Source organism: Barbatula barbatula (genome assembly GCF_947034865.1).
Source record: "Barbatula barbatula genome assembly, chromosome: 20".
In the NCBI taxonomy this organism is placed as follows: Eukaryota; Metazoa; Chordata; class Actinopteri; order Cypriniformes; family Nemacheilidae; genus Barbatula; species Barbatula barbatula.
In genome coordinates, this window is record NC_136783.1 from 21084865 (window position 1) to 21104286 (window position 19422).

General features: G+C 41.5%; 4 protein-coding genes across 7 annotated transcripts in view; 2 read left to right on the forward strand and 2 right to left on the reverse strand.

Annotated features, from left to right (window-relative positions):
- The window catches only part of LOC306909792 (nidogen-1-like), a gene marked incomplete at its 5' end in the record, with an annotated part of 24902 nt that extends 16963 nt beyond the window's left edge, over window positions 1–7939 (forward strand). Inside the window, 16 exon segments of the mRNA XM_079483829.1 lie at window positions 51–191; window positions 269–426; window positions 429–522; window positions 1348–1548; window positions 1629–1862; window positions 2002–2139; window positions 2481–2609; window positions 2946–3089; window positions 3827–3952; window positions 5398–5628; window positions 5712–5884; window positions 6002–6300; window positions 6378–6535; window positions 6614–6737; window positions 6818–6930; window positions 7016–7939. Of these exon segments, the coding sequence (XP_079339955.1) occupies window positions 51–191; window positions 269–426; window positions 429–522; window positions 1348–1548; window positions 1629–1862; window positions 2002–2139; window positions 2481–2609; window positions 2946–3089; window positions 3827–3952; window positions 5398–5628; window positions 5712–5884; window positions 6002–6300; window positions 6378–6535; window positions 6614–6737; window positions 6818–6930; window positions 7016–7143 (2591 nt within the window). The 3' untranslated portion in view covers window positions 7144–7939.
- Window positions 7940–8052: 113 nt separating this feature from the next.
- tbce (tubulin folding cofactor E) lies at window positions 8053–13395 on the reverse strand. Of its 3 annotated transcripts, none has more exons than XM_079483679.1 (18): window positions 12978–13012; window positions 12719–12764; window positions 12342–12466; window positions 12144–12228; window positions 11878–12054; window positions 11716–11801; window positions 11500–11599; window positions 11084–11186; window positions 10898–10974; window positions 10717–10809; window positions 10569–10633; window positions 10414–10478; window positions 10134–10286; window positions 9178–9331; window positions 9044–9112; window positions 8893–8952; window positions 8724–8815; window positions 8053–8629 (listed from the first exon to the last, which is right to left on the reverse strand). In XM_079483679.1, the coding sequence occupies exons 3-18, from the start codon at window positions 12439–12441 to the stop codon at window positions 8534–8536; spliced, it is 1575 nt and encodes a 524-aa protein (XP_079339805.1). In that variant the 5' UTR covers window positions 12442–12466; window positions 12719–12764; window positions 12978–13012; the 3' UTR covers window positions 8053–8533. The 3 variants fall into 3 exon arrangements, with proteins under 3 accessions (XP_079339805.1, XP_079339804.1, XP_079339803.1); XM_079483678.1 differs by having other exon boundaries at window positions 12874–12984; XM_079483677.1 differs by lacking the exon at window positions 12719–12764 and having other exon boundaries at window positions 12978–13395.
- Window positions 13006–16110, forward strand: rbm34 (RNA binding motif protein 34). 2 transcript variants are annotated; one of them, XM_079483681.1, is made up of 12 exons: window positions 13006–13158; window positions 13347–13412; window positions 13760–13913; window positions 14154–14260; window positions 14336–14525; window positions 14616–14675; window positions 14754–14797; window positions 14880–14963; window positions 15045–15108; window positions 15319–15361; window positions 15451–15569; window positions 15692–16110. In XM_079483681.1, exons 2-12 carry the CDS (start codon window positions 13402–13404, stop codon window positions 16043–16045), a joined length of 1230 nt encoding a protein of 409 aa, XP_079339807.1. In that variant the 5' UTR covers window positions 13006–13158; window positions 13347–13401; the 3' UTR covers window positions 16046–16110. The 2 variants fall into 2 exon arrangements, with proteins under 2 accessions (XP_079339807.1, XP_079339806.1); XM_079483680.1 differs by having other exon boundaries at window positions 13019–13245.
- tomm20b (translocase of outer mitochondrial membrane 20b) lies at window positions 16010–18592 on the reverse strand. Its single transcript, XM_079483682.1, has 5 exons — window positions 18301–18592; window positions 17947–17993; window positions 17626–17707; window positions 17080–17222; window positions 16010–17001 (listed from the first exon to the last, which is right to left on the reverse strand). Exons 1-5 carry the CDS (start codon window positions 18422–18424, stop codon window positions 16957–16959), a joined length of 441 nt encoding a protein of 146 aa, XP_079339808.1. The 5' UTR covers window positions 18425–18592; the 3' UTR covers window positions 16010–16956.
- Between the last annotated feature and the right edge of the window lie 830 nt (window positions 18593–19422).

Sequence of the window (19422 nt, forward strand, 5' to 3'; positions counted from 1 at the left end):
TCTACTTTAATAATGGTTCCTCCTCTATCGTGTGTTTTCTTTTGACGCAGTGTTTGCATACAAGCACGAGACGTGCTCCAGCGGCACAAACACGTGTTCAGTATTTGCCGACTGCAGAGATTTTTCCAGCGGATACTGCTGTCATTGTAAACCTGGTTACTATGGCAACGGCAAAGACTGCATCGCTGAAGGTACGGACGCCAATGAAACTGATGATAAACTTGCGATACGATGTTTGTGCCTGAATACTTCATTTCTAAATGTCCAGGTAAACCTCAGAGAATGAACGGGAAGGTGAACGGCAGAGTGTATGTTGGGAATTCCCCGTCTCCTGTTGAGTTCTCCAACAATGACCTTCACTCGTATGTCGTGACCAATGACGGTCGAGCGTACATCGCTGTCAGCAGCATCCCGTCCAGCATCGGTCCCGTCTCTTCAAACCGCTTCCCGCTCTGGGAGGAAGCATCGGTTGGGCGTTTGCCCTCGAGCAGCCCAACTATCAGAACGGCTTTAGCATCATCGGTAACATGCTTTCACTGTTTTCTCGTCATTTTACATTGTGAGAGAAAAAAAAAATCCAGTTTATTTCTTAACTCGCATCTAAACAAGTCACACGTCTGTACACCAAAGTTTGATTCTTTTACTCTTTTTTTAATAAGCAATTTTTAAAAAGCAATTCATTACTAGTTACTAATGACATATTGAATAGTGTAATCAGATTACTGTACAAATGACTCTCTGCAAAAAGTATTTAATTACTTATTAATAATTACTTTCTATATCCTACATCGACCTTTATTAGTTAAGTGAGTCAAGGGTGAAACGGCTTATTTAACGGCTTATTCAAATAAATAATAAATAACAACATAAATGATTCTTATTAACTGACCTAAGCATACAAATGTGAGAAGGATATATTAAAGCATACGTTTTGAAGTTAGACTTTTTTAATGTAATTTCCATCGAAGGCATTACACAGTATTTAGTTCAATTACATACGAAGTAACCGTAATAATCCCTTACTTATCTTTTTCAGGGGTAAAGTAATGAAATTACAGTAACTAATTACTAAGTAACTAGTTACACCAACACTGGTAGTGACATTACTCTCATTTTTGTAAATACCTGTACGTTTCATGTCTATGATGCTGTTTCTTTGGACATAATATAGAGTTGATGTTTCTCATTCCTCTCGTGCCTCAGACATATGAAGTTCATCATTGCATTCCTTCATCTTCAAGCCGAGTTGTCGGCGTCTGTGCCTGCGAGGTGGAAAAACATGCTCGGCCTCCAGTTCTGTGATTCCTTCATGTCCGGGGAGTCTCATCGTTGTTCTTGTATCCACAGGGGCGACGTTCACCAGACAGGCCGAGGTGACCTTCCATCCCGGTAATGAGAAGCTGATCATCAGACAGCAGTTCAAAGGCATCGATGAACACGATCACATGCTTATCAGCACAGAGCTGGACGGCAGGATACCAGAGATCCCTCGAGGAGCCACGGTTCAGGTCGACCCCTACAACGAGATCTATCAGTATTCCAGCAACTGTACGTGTCTCAGTATACATCACAGCAGTTTTAGTATAGAAAGGTCATGTGAGATTTCTAATGTGAAGTCTGTTTCTCAGTGATAACATCGTCCTCGCGACGGGACTACACTGTTAGCATGCCTGACGGGAGCGGGCACACGCGGAGCTACCTGTGGACACAGAGCATTCAGTTTCAGAGCTGTCCGCACGAGGAGGTCATGAACTCTGCACCGCCCAGCCAACAGCTCAGCGTCGATCAAATCTTCGTCATGTACGACGCTGGAAACCAACTGATCCGATTTGCCATGAGCAACAAAATCGGCTCCATTCACGGTGAGCAAACGTCTGTTTCAGAGTTCCTTCTCGGAGAGGTTTTAAAGGGAATAAACACGGACTGAAGTTTTATTTTAAACACGTCTGAGAAGGTTCACTGTTTAATATGAACGTTACAGTCTAAATGTTCTCACTTCAGGTGGAACTCCAGAACAGAATCCGTGTTTCACAGGCAGACATGGATGTGACACAAACGCCGTCTGTCGTCCAGGCCAAAAGAAAGAGTTCACCTGCAATTGTGCTGCTGGTTTCAGCGGTGATGGGCGCGTTTGTCACGGTAACGCAATCATTCCTCGCTCTTCATCTCTAATGTTCAGTTTGTATTTTTAGGAAAATGAACATAAAGTCAATCTCAGCACATTGACTTCAGACATCTGTGTCCAGTTATCTGGAAGCTTATGTTGAGCCTGTTGGTTGATCTCTGTCTGCTTGTTGAAATAACGCTGTGATTTCATTTAAGACATCAAAGAATCTGCTGGTTTCAGTCCAAACACACTGCGCTCTTGTATATACAGGGTTTAAATTCATGAGTTTGGGCCTCTGTGAAGAATTCAAGCCTTGCATCAGAATCACTCCTGTCGTGAACTTTGATATTCTCTCTGTCTCTCTTGTTCTCAGATGTTGATGAGTGTTCAGAAACCCCACAGATTTGTGGACCTTATGCGATGTGTATCAACCAGCCTGGAAGCTTTCGGTGTGAATGTCTGGATGGTTTTCAGTTTGCCGCTGATGGACAGACGTGTGTTGGTAAGAGCACTTTTGTGTGATAGTGTCACAGCGTCATGTGTGTGTAGCAATGATCATATACATGACTACAACGCTAAACCAACGGCAGGAAGTGAAGCCACCGCACTGCCATCTTGGTATGCCCAACTGACAGAAAGCAATTGACTTACAGTCAAAATAACCATGTAAAATAAACAACATTTCAGCCTATTAGGCGCGCGATCAGTTGTTAGTTCACATGTATGTTTAAATGAATTGTTACTCTGCCGATTTCTCGTCCCAGTCCAGCCCTGGCGTCGGTGTAATGACGTCATGATGTGAGAGATGTGTAGTGACGCTCTTCTCTTCTCTTCGCAGAAATAAACCGTCCTGTGGATCACTGTCAAAGAAGAACACATGACTGTGACAGTCCAGACCGAGCCAGATGCAGCTACACGGGGGGATCCACCTACGTCTGCTCATGTCTGCAGGGATATTCTGGAGATGGACGGACCTGTCAGGGTAACGTGCTTCACAGGATCTCTATATGAACTCATGAAACAGTCTGAAATCCAGATTCACAGTCTACATTCATCTCACACCTCCACACTTTCAGGAGAAACATCCGAGACAAAGTTGACAGATGAGACCTCAAACCGTCGCAGCTCACTGATTCTCTATGGTTTTGAGTATTGTAGAATGTCATTGCTCTGTTCTCTCCAGACAACAGGGCCCCAAACGGGAGGAAGTGCTGTCATCCAGACAGGAAACGCTGGAGGTCGTGTTTCACAGCTGTGCTTGTCATTCTTTATGACTTCCTTCCTCTCTGGCCGTTTATAATGAGTGATTCTGGACAGATCTCAGCTCACGCCCTGAGGTTCCTCATGTGTGTAGACATTCATGCTGAGATGATCCAGCTGGTCTTCACATGCATGTTTGTGAGGCCACGGGAGAGCGGCGCAGGCCAGAAGCGCAGCGGGTTCGACATGCTGCATTATCAAACATCAGCAGATGTGCATTCCGGCCTGGAGAAAAACCAAACTGTGTCAAAGGGATAGTTCTCCCACAAATCATCATTTATTCAAGAGGTTTCGAAGAACAACATTGAACTTGACTTCCGCTGAGACATTTCTCAAAATATCTTCTTTTGTGTTCCACTGAAGCAAGACTCGCATACAGATTTACAGCCACTTGAGAGAGAATAAATGATGAGAGAATGTTACTCTACTCATGATGATGTTCTGTCTTTATTTCTGCAGATATTGATGAATGTCGGACTGGTCCTTGTCACAGTGATGCTGTCTGCTACAACACCCAGGGCTCCTTCACCTGTCAGTGTCGGCCAGGTTTCTATGGCGACGGCTTCAGCTGTTCACCTGGCTCAGGTACATGAGTGTCTTTATGTGAGACTGAAGTAATCAGAAAGAAAACTGTTTTTTTATTTAAAAAATAAATGAATTAAATTTAGTCGACATCTCTGGTTCAGCTTTCATACGTCTGTTTTCTCATGACTGTGTGTGTGAGAGGATCATTGTGTTGCTTTTCTTTTCTCTTCAGTGTTTGTTTTGCAGGATGAGAGTCAGACGCTGTACATTCTATCATGTGTGTCTCACATAGAGAGCTGCTGGGAATCTGCTTGTGTCATATACTGTATACTGGACTGGTCCAGCGTTTAAACACTAAATCAATCAATATTCATATATATATATGAACATCCAGCTATAATAAGAAACTATATTTTTTATGAAGGCAATGAAACCTTTCAGCACTTTTGGAGATTTTTGCATTGCATTATTTTTTACATCAATTCAAACTGAAAGGATTGTGTAGTTTAGTAATGTGTAAAAAAACAAGCATTGATTTTAGTCAAATCTTTCTATAATAACAGGGTGAAATGGATTTAGCATTTCCTCTGGACTACATTTTTGTGACTTGTGTGTTTTGTCTTGGGGGGAAATACTTTGTGTGTGTGTGTGTTTGAGGAGTGTGTACTGGGGTCTTAATTAAAGAGCAGATGTCTCAGATGCCCCAATAATAACACACCCGTCCTGACAGACACATGCTCTCATACCTCCATTACCAGTGTGTGTGTGTGAGAGACACTCTTGTGTGTTTTTATCAGTGTGAGTTCTGTAAAGGACCTTAAAGGGGAAGTTCACCCAAAAATGTTGTGCGATATATTTTGTCCCCCACATGACTTTCAACATGTTTAGAGAACTTCCGGCGTCTTCGGAGCACAAATGAAGATATTTAGGAGACATCCGAAAGTTTCCAGATGAGCGGATGGACCAATGTAATCATGTCTTTAGTGCTTTTCTGGACCTTGACAAAAAAAGACACCATGATGTCAATGAGGAGGCCTGGAAATCTCTCGGATGTCTCCTAAATATCTTCATTTGTGCTCCGAAGTTCTCTAAACATGTTTAACGTCATGTGGGCGAGTTACACATCACACAAAGTAGATTTTTGGGTGAACTTCCCCTTTAAATAAAAAGTAGATCAAGTCAGATCAGAGACAAGCGTGACAGAGAGAGGCCAGAAAATCATCATTGAAACATTTGGAGTGAACCTCAGACACAAAATACATCTTTTGATATCTCTCCAAAGGTCCAATAATGGCATTAAGTTGCTACTAAAGTGTAGTGTGTATGTATTTTAAGGATATGAGTTGATTTTGATGGTTTGTGGTGGTCCGCTGTGGGTTTTGAGCAGAGGGTGGTCACACACCAGATAGAGTCACTACAGTCCCAGAAACACACACAGAGATGTTTCTGACAGAACAGAGTGTTTGTGGTGATGTGTGTTAATCTGCTGTGTGATTTTGTTTCAGACGGAGAGAAGACTGCATGTGAGAGACACAGAGAATCAGCATCTTCTTCTTCAGGTGTATTTAATTTCTTCAGGCCGCGTCCGGCTGTGGGTCAGTACGTGCCCACCTGTGACAGCTACGGTGCTTACGAACCCACTCAGTGTCACGCAAGCGTGGGTCAGTGTTGGTGCGCGGATGAATCCGGTGCGGAGATTCCAGGCTCGAGGACCGGCCCGGGCAGCAGACCCATGTGTAAGCGCAGAGACCAAACCGAACCTGAGCATCATTCAGCATCAGCGCCTGTCATGACGACGAACTCCTCCCTTTATTTATAGGTATCGATCATAATGTGGCTCCGCCCATCATCGGCCCCACCCCGAGGCCTGACGTCAGCCCATTGGCTCCAGGAGCGTATCTCTTATTCGCTCAGAGCGGCAAGATCGACAGCATCCCGCTGGAGGGCGACCGGATGAATAAAGACGGAGCCATGACGGTGCTGCACGTACCAGTGAGTTGACCTTTGACCCTGAGAAACAATGTCATCACATACGGTAAAGCAGTTCATTTGTGAGTATTGCTTGTGAACGCATTTAAAGAGATCACGTGTGTTTACGTTCTCTCGCAGGATAAGGTGGTGATCGCTGTGGCGTATGACTGTGTGGAGAAGATGATCTACTGGTCTGACATCACACAGCCGTCCATCAGCAGAGTCGACATGCGGGGTGGCAACAGCAGCGCTCTCATCAGCACAGATCTGGGCAGTCCGGAGGGAATCGCCATCGATCATCTCTCCAGAAACATGTACTGGACCGACTCCATACTGGACCGCATCGAGGTGTCACGCTTAGACGGAAGTCACAGACGCGTCCTGTTCGACAATGACCTGATCAATCCACGACCAATCATTGCCGACCCCACATACGGGTACGATCCAGCTGACTGTATTAAACAAAAATCATTCTTTAAATACAAAAAATCTACTATTAACCACTTTTTCACAGGCATCTGTACTGGGCCGACTGGAACAGAGACGGGCCAAAGATCGAGCGCTCTAGCATGGACGGCACCGGCAGGACGGTTCTGGTGAAGGACGACCTGACGCTGCCTAACGCTTTGACCTATAACCCCATGACCCGTGAGGTTTGCTGGGCGGACGCAGGTCAGACTTTGTGACGGATCATTTGTAAGATCCTTTCTCTTTGCATTTGGAATAAACGATCATCCGTTGTTGTTTCAGGAACCCGTAAGGTGGAGTGTATGGACCCGTTCTCTCTTCTCCGGAGGAAAGTGACAGAAGGGATTCAGTACCCGTTTGCAATGGTGTCTTACGGTGGAAACTTGTTCTACACGGACTGGAGGAGGTACGTGAATGGCTCGAGAGATCACCGGTACGAGTGTCTGTTCTCTCTGTTGAATCCTGCACTCTTTCTGTTGTTGCTAGGGAAGCGGTGGTTGCCGTGGATCGTCAGGACGGGAAAGAGGCGGAAGTGTTTCTTCCTCAGAGACGCTCCCGTACATACGGCATCGCCGTCACTTACCCACAATGCCCTCAAGGTCAGAATCACATCGCGACAGCTTCATATTCATCTGACGTTTGAGCGGATTGTGACGTTGAGTGTTGTTGTTATGTGTCTGGCAGGTCTGAACTACTGCTCTCGTGATAATGGAGGTTGTTCACATCTGTGTCTGCCTCGCCCGGGTGGATTCACCTGCAGGTGTCCCGATGCCCGAGACGCGTCTTGTGTGGAACAGGATGAGAACTTCTGAGGCTCAAAGAGATGCCCCTCGCCTGATGAATCATGATGAATGCAATCCGAGGAATCTGAACGTAGAGGCTGTGTGATGTACATCAGATATCTGTGATCACATTCACTCTTTCATATTTTACTCCGTATCAGTATCTTTTGATTAAGACAATATTACAGGTGGATTATATCAGGACTTTTGTTGTTATTATTATAAGAAGTATTAACGTCATTCATTTTTTTCTGATGTACATGATAAGTGTTGCTGCCTGGTAGAAATTGTAGATTTGACATCTTGAGTTTTTTGCTCAATTATAATGCTGATATATTGAGACATGCTTATCAAACACTGTATAGACAAAACGAGTGACCTCTCTAATTTACACAATATTTACTCTTAAACACTCATTCAAAAGCAAAACATCCATAGACAAAAAGTCAGGTTTTCCAGTATCCGTTTTGGTGAATTTCAAGCAAAACCGTCACTTGAAAATCATGTGTGTGTGTGTGTGTGTGTGTGTGAATATACAGTTTTATTGACTGTTTAATTCGATTATCTTGTTGTTTCTTGTAAATAAACTCAAAAATACCTCTAGACAGTCAAAAAACTAGAGTATTTTCTCTGTGGTGCTCTGTTCATGTTACTGTATGTGTAGTCAATGGTTCGTCTGGACGTGACGCTGAACGCTGTGACTTTACTGCCACACGGGTGAATTTACACTCATTGTTTACATTTTTCATTAGAGAGAGACGTGTGTGAGAGAGAGAGACTGTTTTCTGTACAGATGTTTTCAATTAAAACATGACTTTTCGAGATCACGGCGTCCTTTGTTCTTTATTTCGAACCCTTCACAAGCACCTCATGTGTGATTTTGCTCTCATGTCGATACAGTCAGATCTGTGTGTTTGATCAAACAGGACTGGAAATGATGTCAGTGAGTAGTAAGAGTTTTTTTAATCCAAGGTTCTAACAGACTGGTTTTGCGCACATTTTCACATTTCATTAGATCACATGCAAGCATGCATTTTAATCTAAAGGGCATTAATGTTATCATTCATAAATGTTTATAATCTATCATGTTTAAATATATGAATAAATCTAACACGGCTATGTTATTATCAAAGGTCCACGGTTTTATAAATCTGTGCAATTCCTGGGGATCGATGACGTTTGGTGTTGTGAGTGCCATGTTCGCTTAATGAGGAACATTTATTTATCAGAAGAATAAATCCACTGGTACGAGAACGATGTGTTCAGTGTTGTTTTATTATAACATTGTAATTAGTTGACTTGTCACATGTAATCGTGTGGTATTCTGTACATTGTTTTTTGAAGATACATTATTGTGATGAATTATAAACACAGATAAACGGCCGGGCGGTCAGTAAGATCCAGTGTGATATGAGTTTCATCAGGACCAGCGCACCAGAATGTTGTCTCCGTCTTCCACAGAATAAAAGTCCAGTTGCTTTAGGTCATTGTCAATCTCGATCTCTCGGCCAGCCATCTGTAAAAAAACATTATTTTCCTCATACAGGGAAGGTGTCAATCATTATGCAAATGAATGTAGAGTCCAGCGTGATTCATGAAGAGTGTTTTACCTTCGAGCAGGTGTATGTGAGTCTGAACTCGGCTCTGGGTAACTTCAGCTGACGGTGTAACAGGCCCTTCACCTTCTGAACAATCATTGAACCTGAAACAGAAGAAGAACGTCTGATGACCGTCCATCGCTCCACAACCGCAGTGAGTCACGCGCGCTCTTCACTTTACCTGGAAGCTTCTTCTCGATGGGCTTTCTGCCTGCGTCCTCTGGACAAACAAACGTCACGGCTGAAAAAGAAACGAGAAACGTTCAGAGATATTTGTGACTGTTGTGTTTGCATTGAGTCGCTATTGTGATCTGATGACAGAAGATTCGTACTTAATAACTCATTCTTTAAGGCGAACGGCTTCTCTTCTCTCACATCGTCCTTGTGTGGAACACCGTACTCTAAAGAAAAACAATGATCAGGTGTGCAGCAGGTCTTTATTGTGAATGAAAGTGCAGTGACTCACTGTGGATGAGTTGAAGGTATCGAGGGTGTTGTGTGATGAACTCAGAGCTCAGGTGGTTTTTCTCAGGTTCACCGTGACCTTCGGCCTGAAGCCACGCGGATGCAAACATCTTACAGTAATCGATCTCTGCGCCTCGTCGCTCATCTGCATGAATCTGATCACACCAAACACTTTATTATGTGAACATCATGTTTAATCTAACCTTAGCTTTCATTTTATAATAAAAGTGTGATGTGTAACATTTCACAATACAATCAAATTTGAAGCATAAGTAAGCCCCTTCACACTGTGGGGGCTTATTTCTGCGATAACTGCCTGAACATTATCCCGCTTATTACACGGCTACTTTTTGACAAATTAAAAAAAACTGGACATGAAATGTGAATTAGAAATATTTGATTTACTAATTTTTACCGATTGCAGACCTTCCGCGAGGAAAAGCGTTTCGTGCCGGTTATAAAGTAAGAAGCAAACGTTATGAACAGGCAATGTGGTTTAATCATTTGTAAATAATGTAAATAATAAAATGATTTGCAGCATCCGGGTTACAGGGTGTTATTAGTTTTGACCCTTGGAATGTCGTGACTGAATCAAGCATTCAAATGAGCCGTGTAATAAATTAATTTTCGATCTGACGTTTTTTCCGTCTTGATATTCTGTTTTATTGATGTTGTGAATGTCGCTTTATGTATTAACAAATAAAAATACTTGTATATGTGTTTTACGACAATGATGTTTTCACCGTACAGTCTGTATATTCTATTCCCTAACCCTACCTCTAAACCTAACATCACAGATCAATAGTATGTTTTTTAAGCTATTTAGTTTACGAGGACACAGGAAGTGTCCCCAGATACCATGTTTACGTTGTTCTACACATGTCATTACACAATTTTATTTCCTCGTAAACCATGTATACAAGCACACACACACGAGACACACACACACACACACACCTGTCTCATGTCGAGCAGGTCGAGCTGACTCAGACGAGCGATGAAGATCTGCCGAGATGTTTCTGAATTCTTCTCTTTCTGTATGATTGGATTTCTCCTACACGACAGCTGAACAAGACGCTGAAGTTTCTCCAGTTCATTCACTACAATCCACTGCACACACACACACACACACACGATCACTACATCATATCCAATTAGATTCATTTATATAGAAGACCTTTAGCAGAATCCAGCTTGTGCCTGTGCTATATTTTGAAAGTATCAGCGATTATATTACCTCCGAAATGTTGTTTTCATCCAGAAAAAGAGTCTTCAGTGCAGGAAACGATGATGTCTTGTTGACTTGGCAGTATGAAAATTGTCATATTATAATATACCACTATACACAAACCATGAATCATTATTTTCTTATTATTTTTAGTTTGTAGTTACCTGCTGAGACATCAGGGAACTGAATGACAGACAGACCTGTACACGACAGATTGAGTTTCTCCAGTCTGAAGTTTAAAAACACAACACCTTTAAATATCTGCGAGATTTCTCACCTGCATCATAGAGAATATACAGAGACTGTATTTACCGCGGTAAATGTGAGATCTCTAACAGTGTCTCTTGAACGATCTGATTCTTGCTCAGATCCAGAACTTTTAAAGTCTGTAGGACATGAACTGGTCTGGAGAAAGAAGAATAAACTTTAGCATGAATTTCTATTTATTTTATATTTTTCAACAACCAACAGTAATGCAACAGATCCAACGTACCGGAGTAATTCTGTGATGTCATTGTCAGCGAGATAAAGCTCCTCTAACTTCTGCCACATGCCGGCACAATGAAGAACCTTCAAATGAAAGCATGTCACGACTCGTTTAAAGTAAATCAGTTTATAAGCATTGAAGCGTGAAACTCAAGCATCTGAATATATAAAAATATATGTCAATGTACAATACCTGAGACCAGGTGAGCGCACAGCTGTTGAGTGACAGCACCCTCAGACACGAGAAGGCGGGACTTAAACTACTGGGCTCACTGGAGATACTCAATCTGTTATGACTACAAAGAGAATTTATAAGAGAGGTCTGAGATTAGTGTTGACGTTTGATTTCACATAACATTATTTGGCACAGCCACAACTTGACTCTTTATAATCCAGACTTAAATAACATTTTGACCAGGACTGAAAGAAATATGTTACGCAAAAGACACAGATACATCAAAACACATTTTTTGTTTGACATGCAGCCCTAAAGAAAGACCCATAAAACATGTGGTCCTGGTAAGACAAACCCAGTGATTGGCATGAAAGAGATGAGACTTGATTGATGTGTTTGAGATCTTATGCTTTATTGAACACACGAGTCCTGACCTGAGCTGGAGAATCTTCAGAGAGTTCAGCTGCTCTGCGATAGCCGCCACCACCTCCCACGAGCTCAGCAGATTTCCAGAAAGATCCAGAGACTGAGTCACTGAGAGAGAGACTGTCAAGAAAGAACACCACTGATCTTGATTCTAGAACCCGTCAGACGGTTTGTGTGAGAACACGACGACGTGATGTGTCACCGTTGCTCCGAGTCAAGGATACGCGGAGTGGTGTTTCTGATCTCATTCTCTGGGCCTGGACCGGACACCTCACACCTCCTGAGACCGATTTCTGTCAGATTTTCCAGCCTGTCACAACACAACCACAGAATCACCACAAAACCAATCTGCTGTGTGACAAAACCCCCAGTGAACCGTTCTCTACCTCTGTTTCTGTTTCACGCCCTCGAATCCAACCATCATCACAGTTCTGGTGGAGATCTTCACCTCTTCTCCAATAACCTCCTGTATTTCCACTTCATAACGCTGTTTCAGAGCCGTCAGATAATCCACCCCAAAACTGGCCTTTTTGGGACGCACGAACGAGCCTCCCGTCGGGTGTCTGATGAGAAAGAGAATATGATCCAACCATACAGCAACATTAGAGCAAAGCTCAGTGATCACTGTGTGGCGTGATGTAATGATGAGCACCTGCAGGTAAAGTATCTCACTCCATCATGGCCTCCATCATGTTTGCCTCTGTCTGCGTTATCCCACTCCACTCCTAACCACAAACCTGCACTTACAAAGACACAGAAACCTTTGAGAGGAGAGCTTTCCTTACGACTCAAACTCTAGTTTATTACATACAGACAGAGTTACAATAACAAATGCTAAAATGAGACATACCTGCGGTGGGAGGAACTGTTCCCACGTAACGCACGGTTCCTCTCTCCCCATCACAACACACCCGTCTGCCCACAGCATCCTCTGACACCTCTTGAGTCATGACACATCAGCTGTCAATCACTGGACTGAAGTCACACACAAAACAGACTCATGTCACATCAGAGAAATAAAACGTCTAGAAACTCTTTGGATCACTATATTCAACATACATCACAAAATACACACTAGTACATGACATATTGTAAGACAGTGAATAGTGTGTTATCTGTGCAGTAGACACGTGATATGAAACACGTGATCTAAAGAGCTGTCAACAAAGGTCTGATCTGTTGTGTGATCTATTATTGTTAATATGTTATGCCTACATGCAGTCTTACTTTTGGCAATACTGTCTGTACAATTGACATTGTCATTGAATGTAAGCTGTAAGAAAGATTCAAAGTAATAACATAGAACAAGAGTACAATTAAGTTGATTATGTGGATGATTATTTAGACATTGATAGAGCGTTAAGTGACGTATCAAATCATACCGACACGTGTGCGTTTTAAACTACATATACACTAAACAGCATCAAATAATAATAAGTCAAATGTATTATGATAAAGAATGAAAGTGTTTCTGCATCCCTCTTACCTACAGAAACATCAAAGCGGAAGTCAGTCTGCGTCACAGGTGCATCACTGAATGAGCGCCGACGGATTCACCGCGCGCATGTGTTTTTATAAAACAGATGAGATTACGATCAGAAACGCGTATTTCTATCTAATGTTTCGATCATTTATTAATAAAGGTTATTTATTATGATAGTACACAGGTGAGAGGTCATTTTCCGTGACACTAGTGGGAACGCATGATCACTGTTCGTTGTTTCCAGAACGAACACAAATCTTGCTGCACACAAGTGTGTATGTGCGGGATCAACGTGTTTGAGAAACAGTTCGTGAACATTTATCGACATTAAACATATGTGACGATATAAATATATATTCATATCTCACACAGACATGCTCGCTGAGTGAAACACAGACAGGAAGTGAGTTAACGACAGCGTGACGTCATGCAGAAGAGGTCAGTGTCTTAATAGGACTTGGATTGTTGAAAATGTATATATAAGGTTTTCAACAACTTTCATGCGTGTCACTTTAAATAGAACTCGATGAGAACTGTATGGAAGATGCGTTGAAACTGTGCATTATGGAGACTTGATGATTCATTTGTTGTTCTGAATATTGTGATGTTTGCCATTATGACCAAACTCTGTGACTGTATCATGGTCCAGTGATGCTGTCAGGAGATGAATGCAATGATTCTTTCATTTAGATCATGATAGAAACGTAAGTCCTTTGAGGAATACCGTGGTATTGCTGTATTGAAAGGTTTTTATTGGGTCTGGTGTGTGCTGTTTATTGCTGCAGTAAGAAGAGCAGAGATGCTGGGCAGGCTGGAGATTATACAGTCGGTCAGGTGTCCGGCAGTCTCTTCCCAGAGAAACTCCAAACTGGACCTTTATCGTCTTTATTCTCCACATCATCATCAGCCAGTACTCTATTCTTCGTTCCTGCACCCAAAGTATGTATTAAAGTGTCTCTGATCATACATGACAGTAGTGTACAGTACAAATGAAACTCTATATAGCGCCGTCATGTCACCGGCTGTTGACTACCACGAAAAGTAATTTGGGACAAAAAGTGTTTACCGTAATAAAAAAAGAAAACTTGAGCTCTCATTTTTACAACATTAAGTTATTTATTCAGCTGTAAAGTGTTTTTGATTCTGATGGATCATCTCTCATGTGTTTTCTCTCCTCAGGTGGACCTTCAAGCCACGCCAGCTACATCTGAAACCAAAAACGATATAGCAAAAAAGAAAAAGCTCTCAAAGCTGACATCGGCAGGAGAGAAGAAGCTACAGGACAGGTTAGTAACACACTTCTGAACTTCTGAATCATGATTTATCGGATCTGTTTCTAACACGTGTGTGTGAATCCACAGAGAATGTGCTTTACAGAACGCTGATGATGAAGGTCAGAAGATTAAGAAGGTGAAGCGCAAGCGTTTTGAGGTGGATGAGATGGAAACAGAGAAACCGATTAAACACAAAAAGAAGAACATGGCCGAAGAGAGAATCAAACTGAAAAGGACTGTGTTTGTGGGAAATCTGCCTCCCAGCTGCTCGAAGAAGGTCAGACGCTTCTCTTCACCACAGTATATCCTCTCATACCTTTATCCTTAAATCCAGCACTTACACCAACATTTCTGCTTTGATTTTCAGGATCTTTTGTGTCTGTTCAGGGAGGCGGGAGCAGTGGAATCCGTCCACTTCCGTTCAGTGGTCTGTGTTCTGTTCTTTAACCTTTAAACTCCTCTTGTCGGGTCAAGCGTTTCAGCTTTAATAGAGTTTCTTTTACAGTTTCGGGAGGACCCCACAATGTCTCGCAAACTGGCGGCTATCCAGTGAGTATTTTGTGTTGTATCATGCAGCGTTTGACACAAATGAATAATGCTAATCAAATCCTCATATCGTGTATGTTTGCAGGAGGAAAGTTCATCCCAAGAAACAGAACATCAATGCTTATGTGGTGTTCACAGAGGAAGAGGCAGCGGCCAGCGCTCTCAGATGGTGAGAATAAACATCACACTCTGATCAGATCACATCTGTGGATTAAATCTGTTTTACTGACATGCGTTTGACATTTGACAGGAATGGATGGCAAATTCAGAAGGGTTTTCATATTCGAGTCGATCGTGTCTCTCAACATCAAGCTGTGAGTATGATGAATGAAATAGAAAAACAACCTTTAGAACATAATCGTTGCAGCAGTTTGATTCGTAACAAAAACATGTTTTAGCACAACATACATAACTTTTATAGTATCATATACATTTTCTTTAACATTGTGCAGGTCTACTTTAGATTCTAACAGTTTGTTTTGCTGTCAGTTGCAAGTATTCAACATTTTTCATTTTTTTGACAGCATGATCACAAACGGTCCATATTTGTGGGCAATTTACCATATGGTGAGTTACAGAACCTCTTACCACTCCTGCTTTTGAATGAAATATAAGTCTGTAGTTTCTCTGAAGCTTGATTTTGGCTGTGATGACAGATACGATGGAGCTTCCGTTACGGCAGCACTTTGAGGAGTGTGGTGAAGTGCAGGCCGTGCGTCTGGTGCGGGACAAAGACTCTGGCCTTGGGAAGGGCTTCGGCTACATTCTGTTTAAGGTACAAACTCGCCCATGTACTACGCGTTTCCACGATCTAACTTACATCATTTTCCTCTTTAATTATGTTCTTAATGCTGTCTGTTTGGTTTCATTCTGAGTAAAATGTGTCTTCTCTCTCAGAGTCCAGATTCTGTGATGCTAGCGCTCAAACTCAACGACTCCACATTTCTGGATCGAAAGATACGAGTCAAGCGATCGGTGAAGAAGGAAAAAGTGCAGAAAGTTGCTCCAGGAAGGCCTTCAGGAAGAAAACCTGCGGCAGGAAGTGACAGAAGAGCAACAGGAAAAGGAAATAGACCCAGTGCAGGTGGATTTAAAGGGTTAAAGCAGAAGGGTCAAGATCATCCAGGAGGGAGAAACTATAAAACAAAAGCTTCATTCAAAGGAGAGATGACAGATCCTGCTGCCAAAAAGAACAAAGGACAGAAAAAGAAATTTAAATCAAATAAGAAGAAAAATGCCTCATACATTTAATGTGATTTGTATGTTTACAGGTTTTACTTATGTCACAAAACTACCAATAAACAAGTTTATGAATGAACTAACATGTGGCTGTGTCTGTCTTCAACATCTAAGATGATGTTACATGCTTTTTACTTCACTGTCAATGTCTTAAATCACAATTCATTTAGGACAGACACTTTCCCCTTTATTCTGGCATCCATTAAAAAAAACAAAATAGCATGCGACAGTCATAAAAAATTCATATTGTGAGTGACTAAGAAATTCTGTCATTATAAATGTGTCCTAAAAATGTGAAGGTGGCACAATGTATATATTCAGGCCAAAAATGATTTTGACACTGACAGATTTATCTGTTTTTATTTTAAGTTAAAAAAGAAGAATGTCTCCTCTACATGAAAGAGCCAGAGCACCTTTAAACGTGCCACATACCTCACAATATCACAGATGTTATACAGTCAGTAAAAATAACTTAAATACATGAACACAGATAATTGAAAACAGCCGCTCTCTCTCTCTCTTGCGACATGTTATGGCGTTTTATACAAACCATAGACGCACTATCAGTGTCTGAGGTCAGGCGCCTGTTTAATTACAACATTTCATTTACTTGTTGCATTTTTTTTATTCAAACTCAAATTAAATACTTTGTGTTGGTAAAACAAAGAACAACAAAAATATGGATGTTTGCAGGTCATGCTTGTTTTCTGTCAGTCGTATACACTGAGACACACGTCACCTTTTACAGGACAAACCCATCAGCTACTGTTAGATGCTCATTTTAGATTTCAATAACATTTCTAACACAATTCCTTTAAAAACAGTATCATTGTTTCGAGTGTTTAAAAAAGGGGTGTAGTAGAATGATTGACTGCAGATTTAAAGCCAACAGGAAGTGATGTCATGGCAGCATTGTAGGTTCTTTACTCGACGTCGTCGTCGCTGATGCTCTGAGCACTGACGATACGCTGCATGAGAGAAGAGAGAAAACATCAGCTTTGCTGCTCAGTGACATGAATGAGGAAAACAGGAAGTGAGGTCATCACCTGGCTGATGGTGGGCAGTTTGGTGAGGAGCATCTGGAAGACGGGAGGAGGAAGAGTTTGCTGCAGGACCTGCAGGAGTTGCTGTGGCTGACCGCAGACGGCGATGGCATTCGTCAGGTGATCCACACCTTTCTCATAGTCTCCTGAGAGAGAAACACAATATGAGTGTTAGCTAGGCATGGGCCGAATACCGGTTCAAGGTACATCCAAATTAAGTTAAGGAGTTAAGGATTCAAAACCACTCAAATCTTTCTAAGTTTCTAAGGTATGAGCTGTGTTTACAGAAAAATGAATCATGCAATGCAATGTTTGATGTACGTTCGAATATATAAGACAAAAATATTTATTTTGAAAGAATATGGCCATTATAAGGCATTGTTTTGACCTGACACACATGTTGGTTGAAAATGAAACGTATTATATCCAGTTGAAAAGATGTTTTTGTAAACGCAGATATTTGGTGGTATTTTGTTTAAGGTTAATATACCTCCAAACACTTCTGCATGCGTGTGTTTGGAGGCGTGTGAGACAGAAATGAGATCTCACCCTGTGCCAAGAGCTCTTCTCCGAGCTGAATCTCTTCAAGGAAGAACTTCTGAACTGCTTCAGCATCTTTAAGATCCGGCAACTACACAAACACACGATCGTTCTCTGTCAAAAGTCGTTCTTTAATATATCTAAATGATTCCAACATTACTATCATCATCATGAATTATTTGGTTTAAAATATTTAGTTGTAATAATGAACAGATTTCACAGCCCGTCACATTAATGCTGTCAAATGAAAATCTGTTGTTGTACACATCTCATCTGTAACTATTCATTTCAAGAATCACACATAAAATAAACATTTGTTTGTGACATTACCTTGGACAGTCCAGTCTTCTCTTGTGCAGCTTTCTGCTTTCTCCTTCCTGTATGAAAAACAAACACGTATTCATCCATTCATGAAGTACAACATTTAATATCATCACAGACGATCATAATCACAATAAATCAATATAATAGAATGACTACTATATGCGTCAGATGTGAAGCTCAACGGTCTTGATGAAGAACACAAGTGTGATCGAGCCCTAAATCGACTTGAACCTACAACCTTCAGTTATCTGACCCTTTACTACCACAACACCCGCAAATCAAAGCAAAATATCCTGCACATTTCCTTCCGAACACCAAACACAGACAGACGGGCAGACAGACAGACAGGTGCGTTCTCACGTTCTCTCAGTTGGTTCTTGTAGTTCGGGTCGCTCCGTCGTTTCTTGTCGAAATAAATACAGTAACCGACGAACAGCGCCGCGCCGACGCCCGCCGCGATCGCGCTGCTCCTGCCGCCCATCATGACGATATCAAACAACACGACACGAGATCACACGAAAGAAATGTCACGATATGAATAACGACACCGATCACAGAAGCTGCATGACCCTCATTACACACACCAGGAAGGACCCCCGTGACGTCATGACCTGTGACAGCCCGTCAGCTCCGCCTGATCAAAAGTAAAACCGCTGCCTCAAGAACTACACATGAATAAATCGCAGGTAGGATACAAAACATGGGAAGACTATTACAACAATATATCTGTTTTAAATCATGATTAAAGTAAACATTTTATTTAGCAGATAGACTAAGTGCGTTTGAATGTAAACAGCAGATGGCGGTAACGCGCCGCATATTCACTTCTCAAGAAGGTTTGTCACACTGTACAAACAAACCCAATTAAGTTTTGTTTATTTCACATTAAAATCATGTTTATCAAAAAGTGCAATGACTAGGTAATATGTTACATTTCCTGTCGCCAAGGTCGTGGGGTCGATCCCAGGATTGCTTAAACTCATATTCATATGTACAGGATCATGAAATGGAAGTCGCTTTGCATAACATCTGCTAAATGCATGAATGTAAATGTTATATCATAAGAACTGAAAGAGATGGATGTTATACTTTCACTGAATGTAGAAAACAAGAAATCACAAAAAACACACAGGGTCACATGTTTTTAATAAACCAATTCTGGCTCTTTTTAAGAACATTCAGTTTATGCGTTTAACATTGTTTTTGATGCCAACTTTGCACGTGTAATGTCAAATAGTGGAATATAAATATCATGTCAACAATATAAAGTCAAATTCTGTTTGGTAGGAATGTGCTTAAAGGGACAGTTCACCCCCAAATAAAAGTACATTATCCTCATTTACTCATTGTTTCAAACCTGTTTACTTTTGTTTGTTCCGTTGAACACAAAATGAGATATTTTGAAGGATTTAGGAAAGCAAACATTGCATTTTTTCTATGTAGTCAATGATATCACAGAATAGAAAATTGCTAACATTCTTC

Excerpts from the sequence above, each read along its gene's own strand:
- tbce (XM_079483677.1), bottom strand. The coding sequence starts at position 12,441 with ATGACTCAAGAGGTGTCAGAGGATGCTGTGGGCAGACGGGTGTGTTGT. Across the intron at positions 11,802-11,877 it reads GGCGTGAAACAGAAACAGAG|GCTGGAAAATCTGACAGAAA; the intron begins GTAGAGAACGGT and ends GTGTTGTGACAG. Across the intron at positions 10,634-10,716 it reads GAGATCTCACATTTACCGCG|ACTGGAGAAACTCAATCTGT; the intron begins GTAAATACAGTC and ends TTTAAACTTCAG.
- rbm34 (XM_079483681.1), top strand. Across the intron at positions 14,526-14,615 it reads CTCCCAGCTGCTCGAAGAAG|GATCTTTTGTGTCTGTTCAG; the intron begins GTCAGACGCTTC and ends TTTGATTTTCAG. Across the intron at positions 15,570-15,691 it reads TCGGCTACATTCTGTTTAAG|AGTCCAGATTCTGTGATGCT; the intron begins GTACAAACTCGC and ends CTTCTCTCTCAG.
- tomm20b (XM_079483682.1), bottom strand. The coding sequence starts at position 18,424 with ATGATGGGCGGCAGGAGCAGCGCGATCGCGGCGGGCGTCGGCGCGGCG. Across the intron at positions 17,994-18,300 it reads CAAGAACCAACTGAGAGAAC|GAAGGAGAAAGCAGAAAGCT; the intron begins GTGAGAACGCAC and ends TTTTTCATACAG. Across the intron at positions 17,223-17,625 it reads AGAAGAGCTCTTGGCACAGG|GAGACTATGAGAAAGGTGTG; the intron begins GTGAGATCTCAT and ends TTTCTCTCTCAG.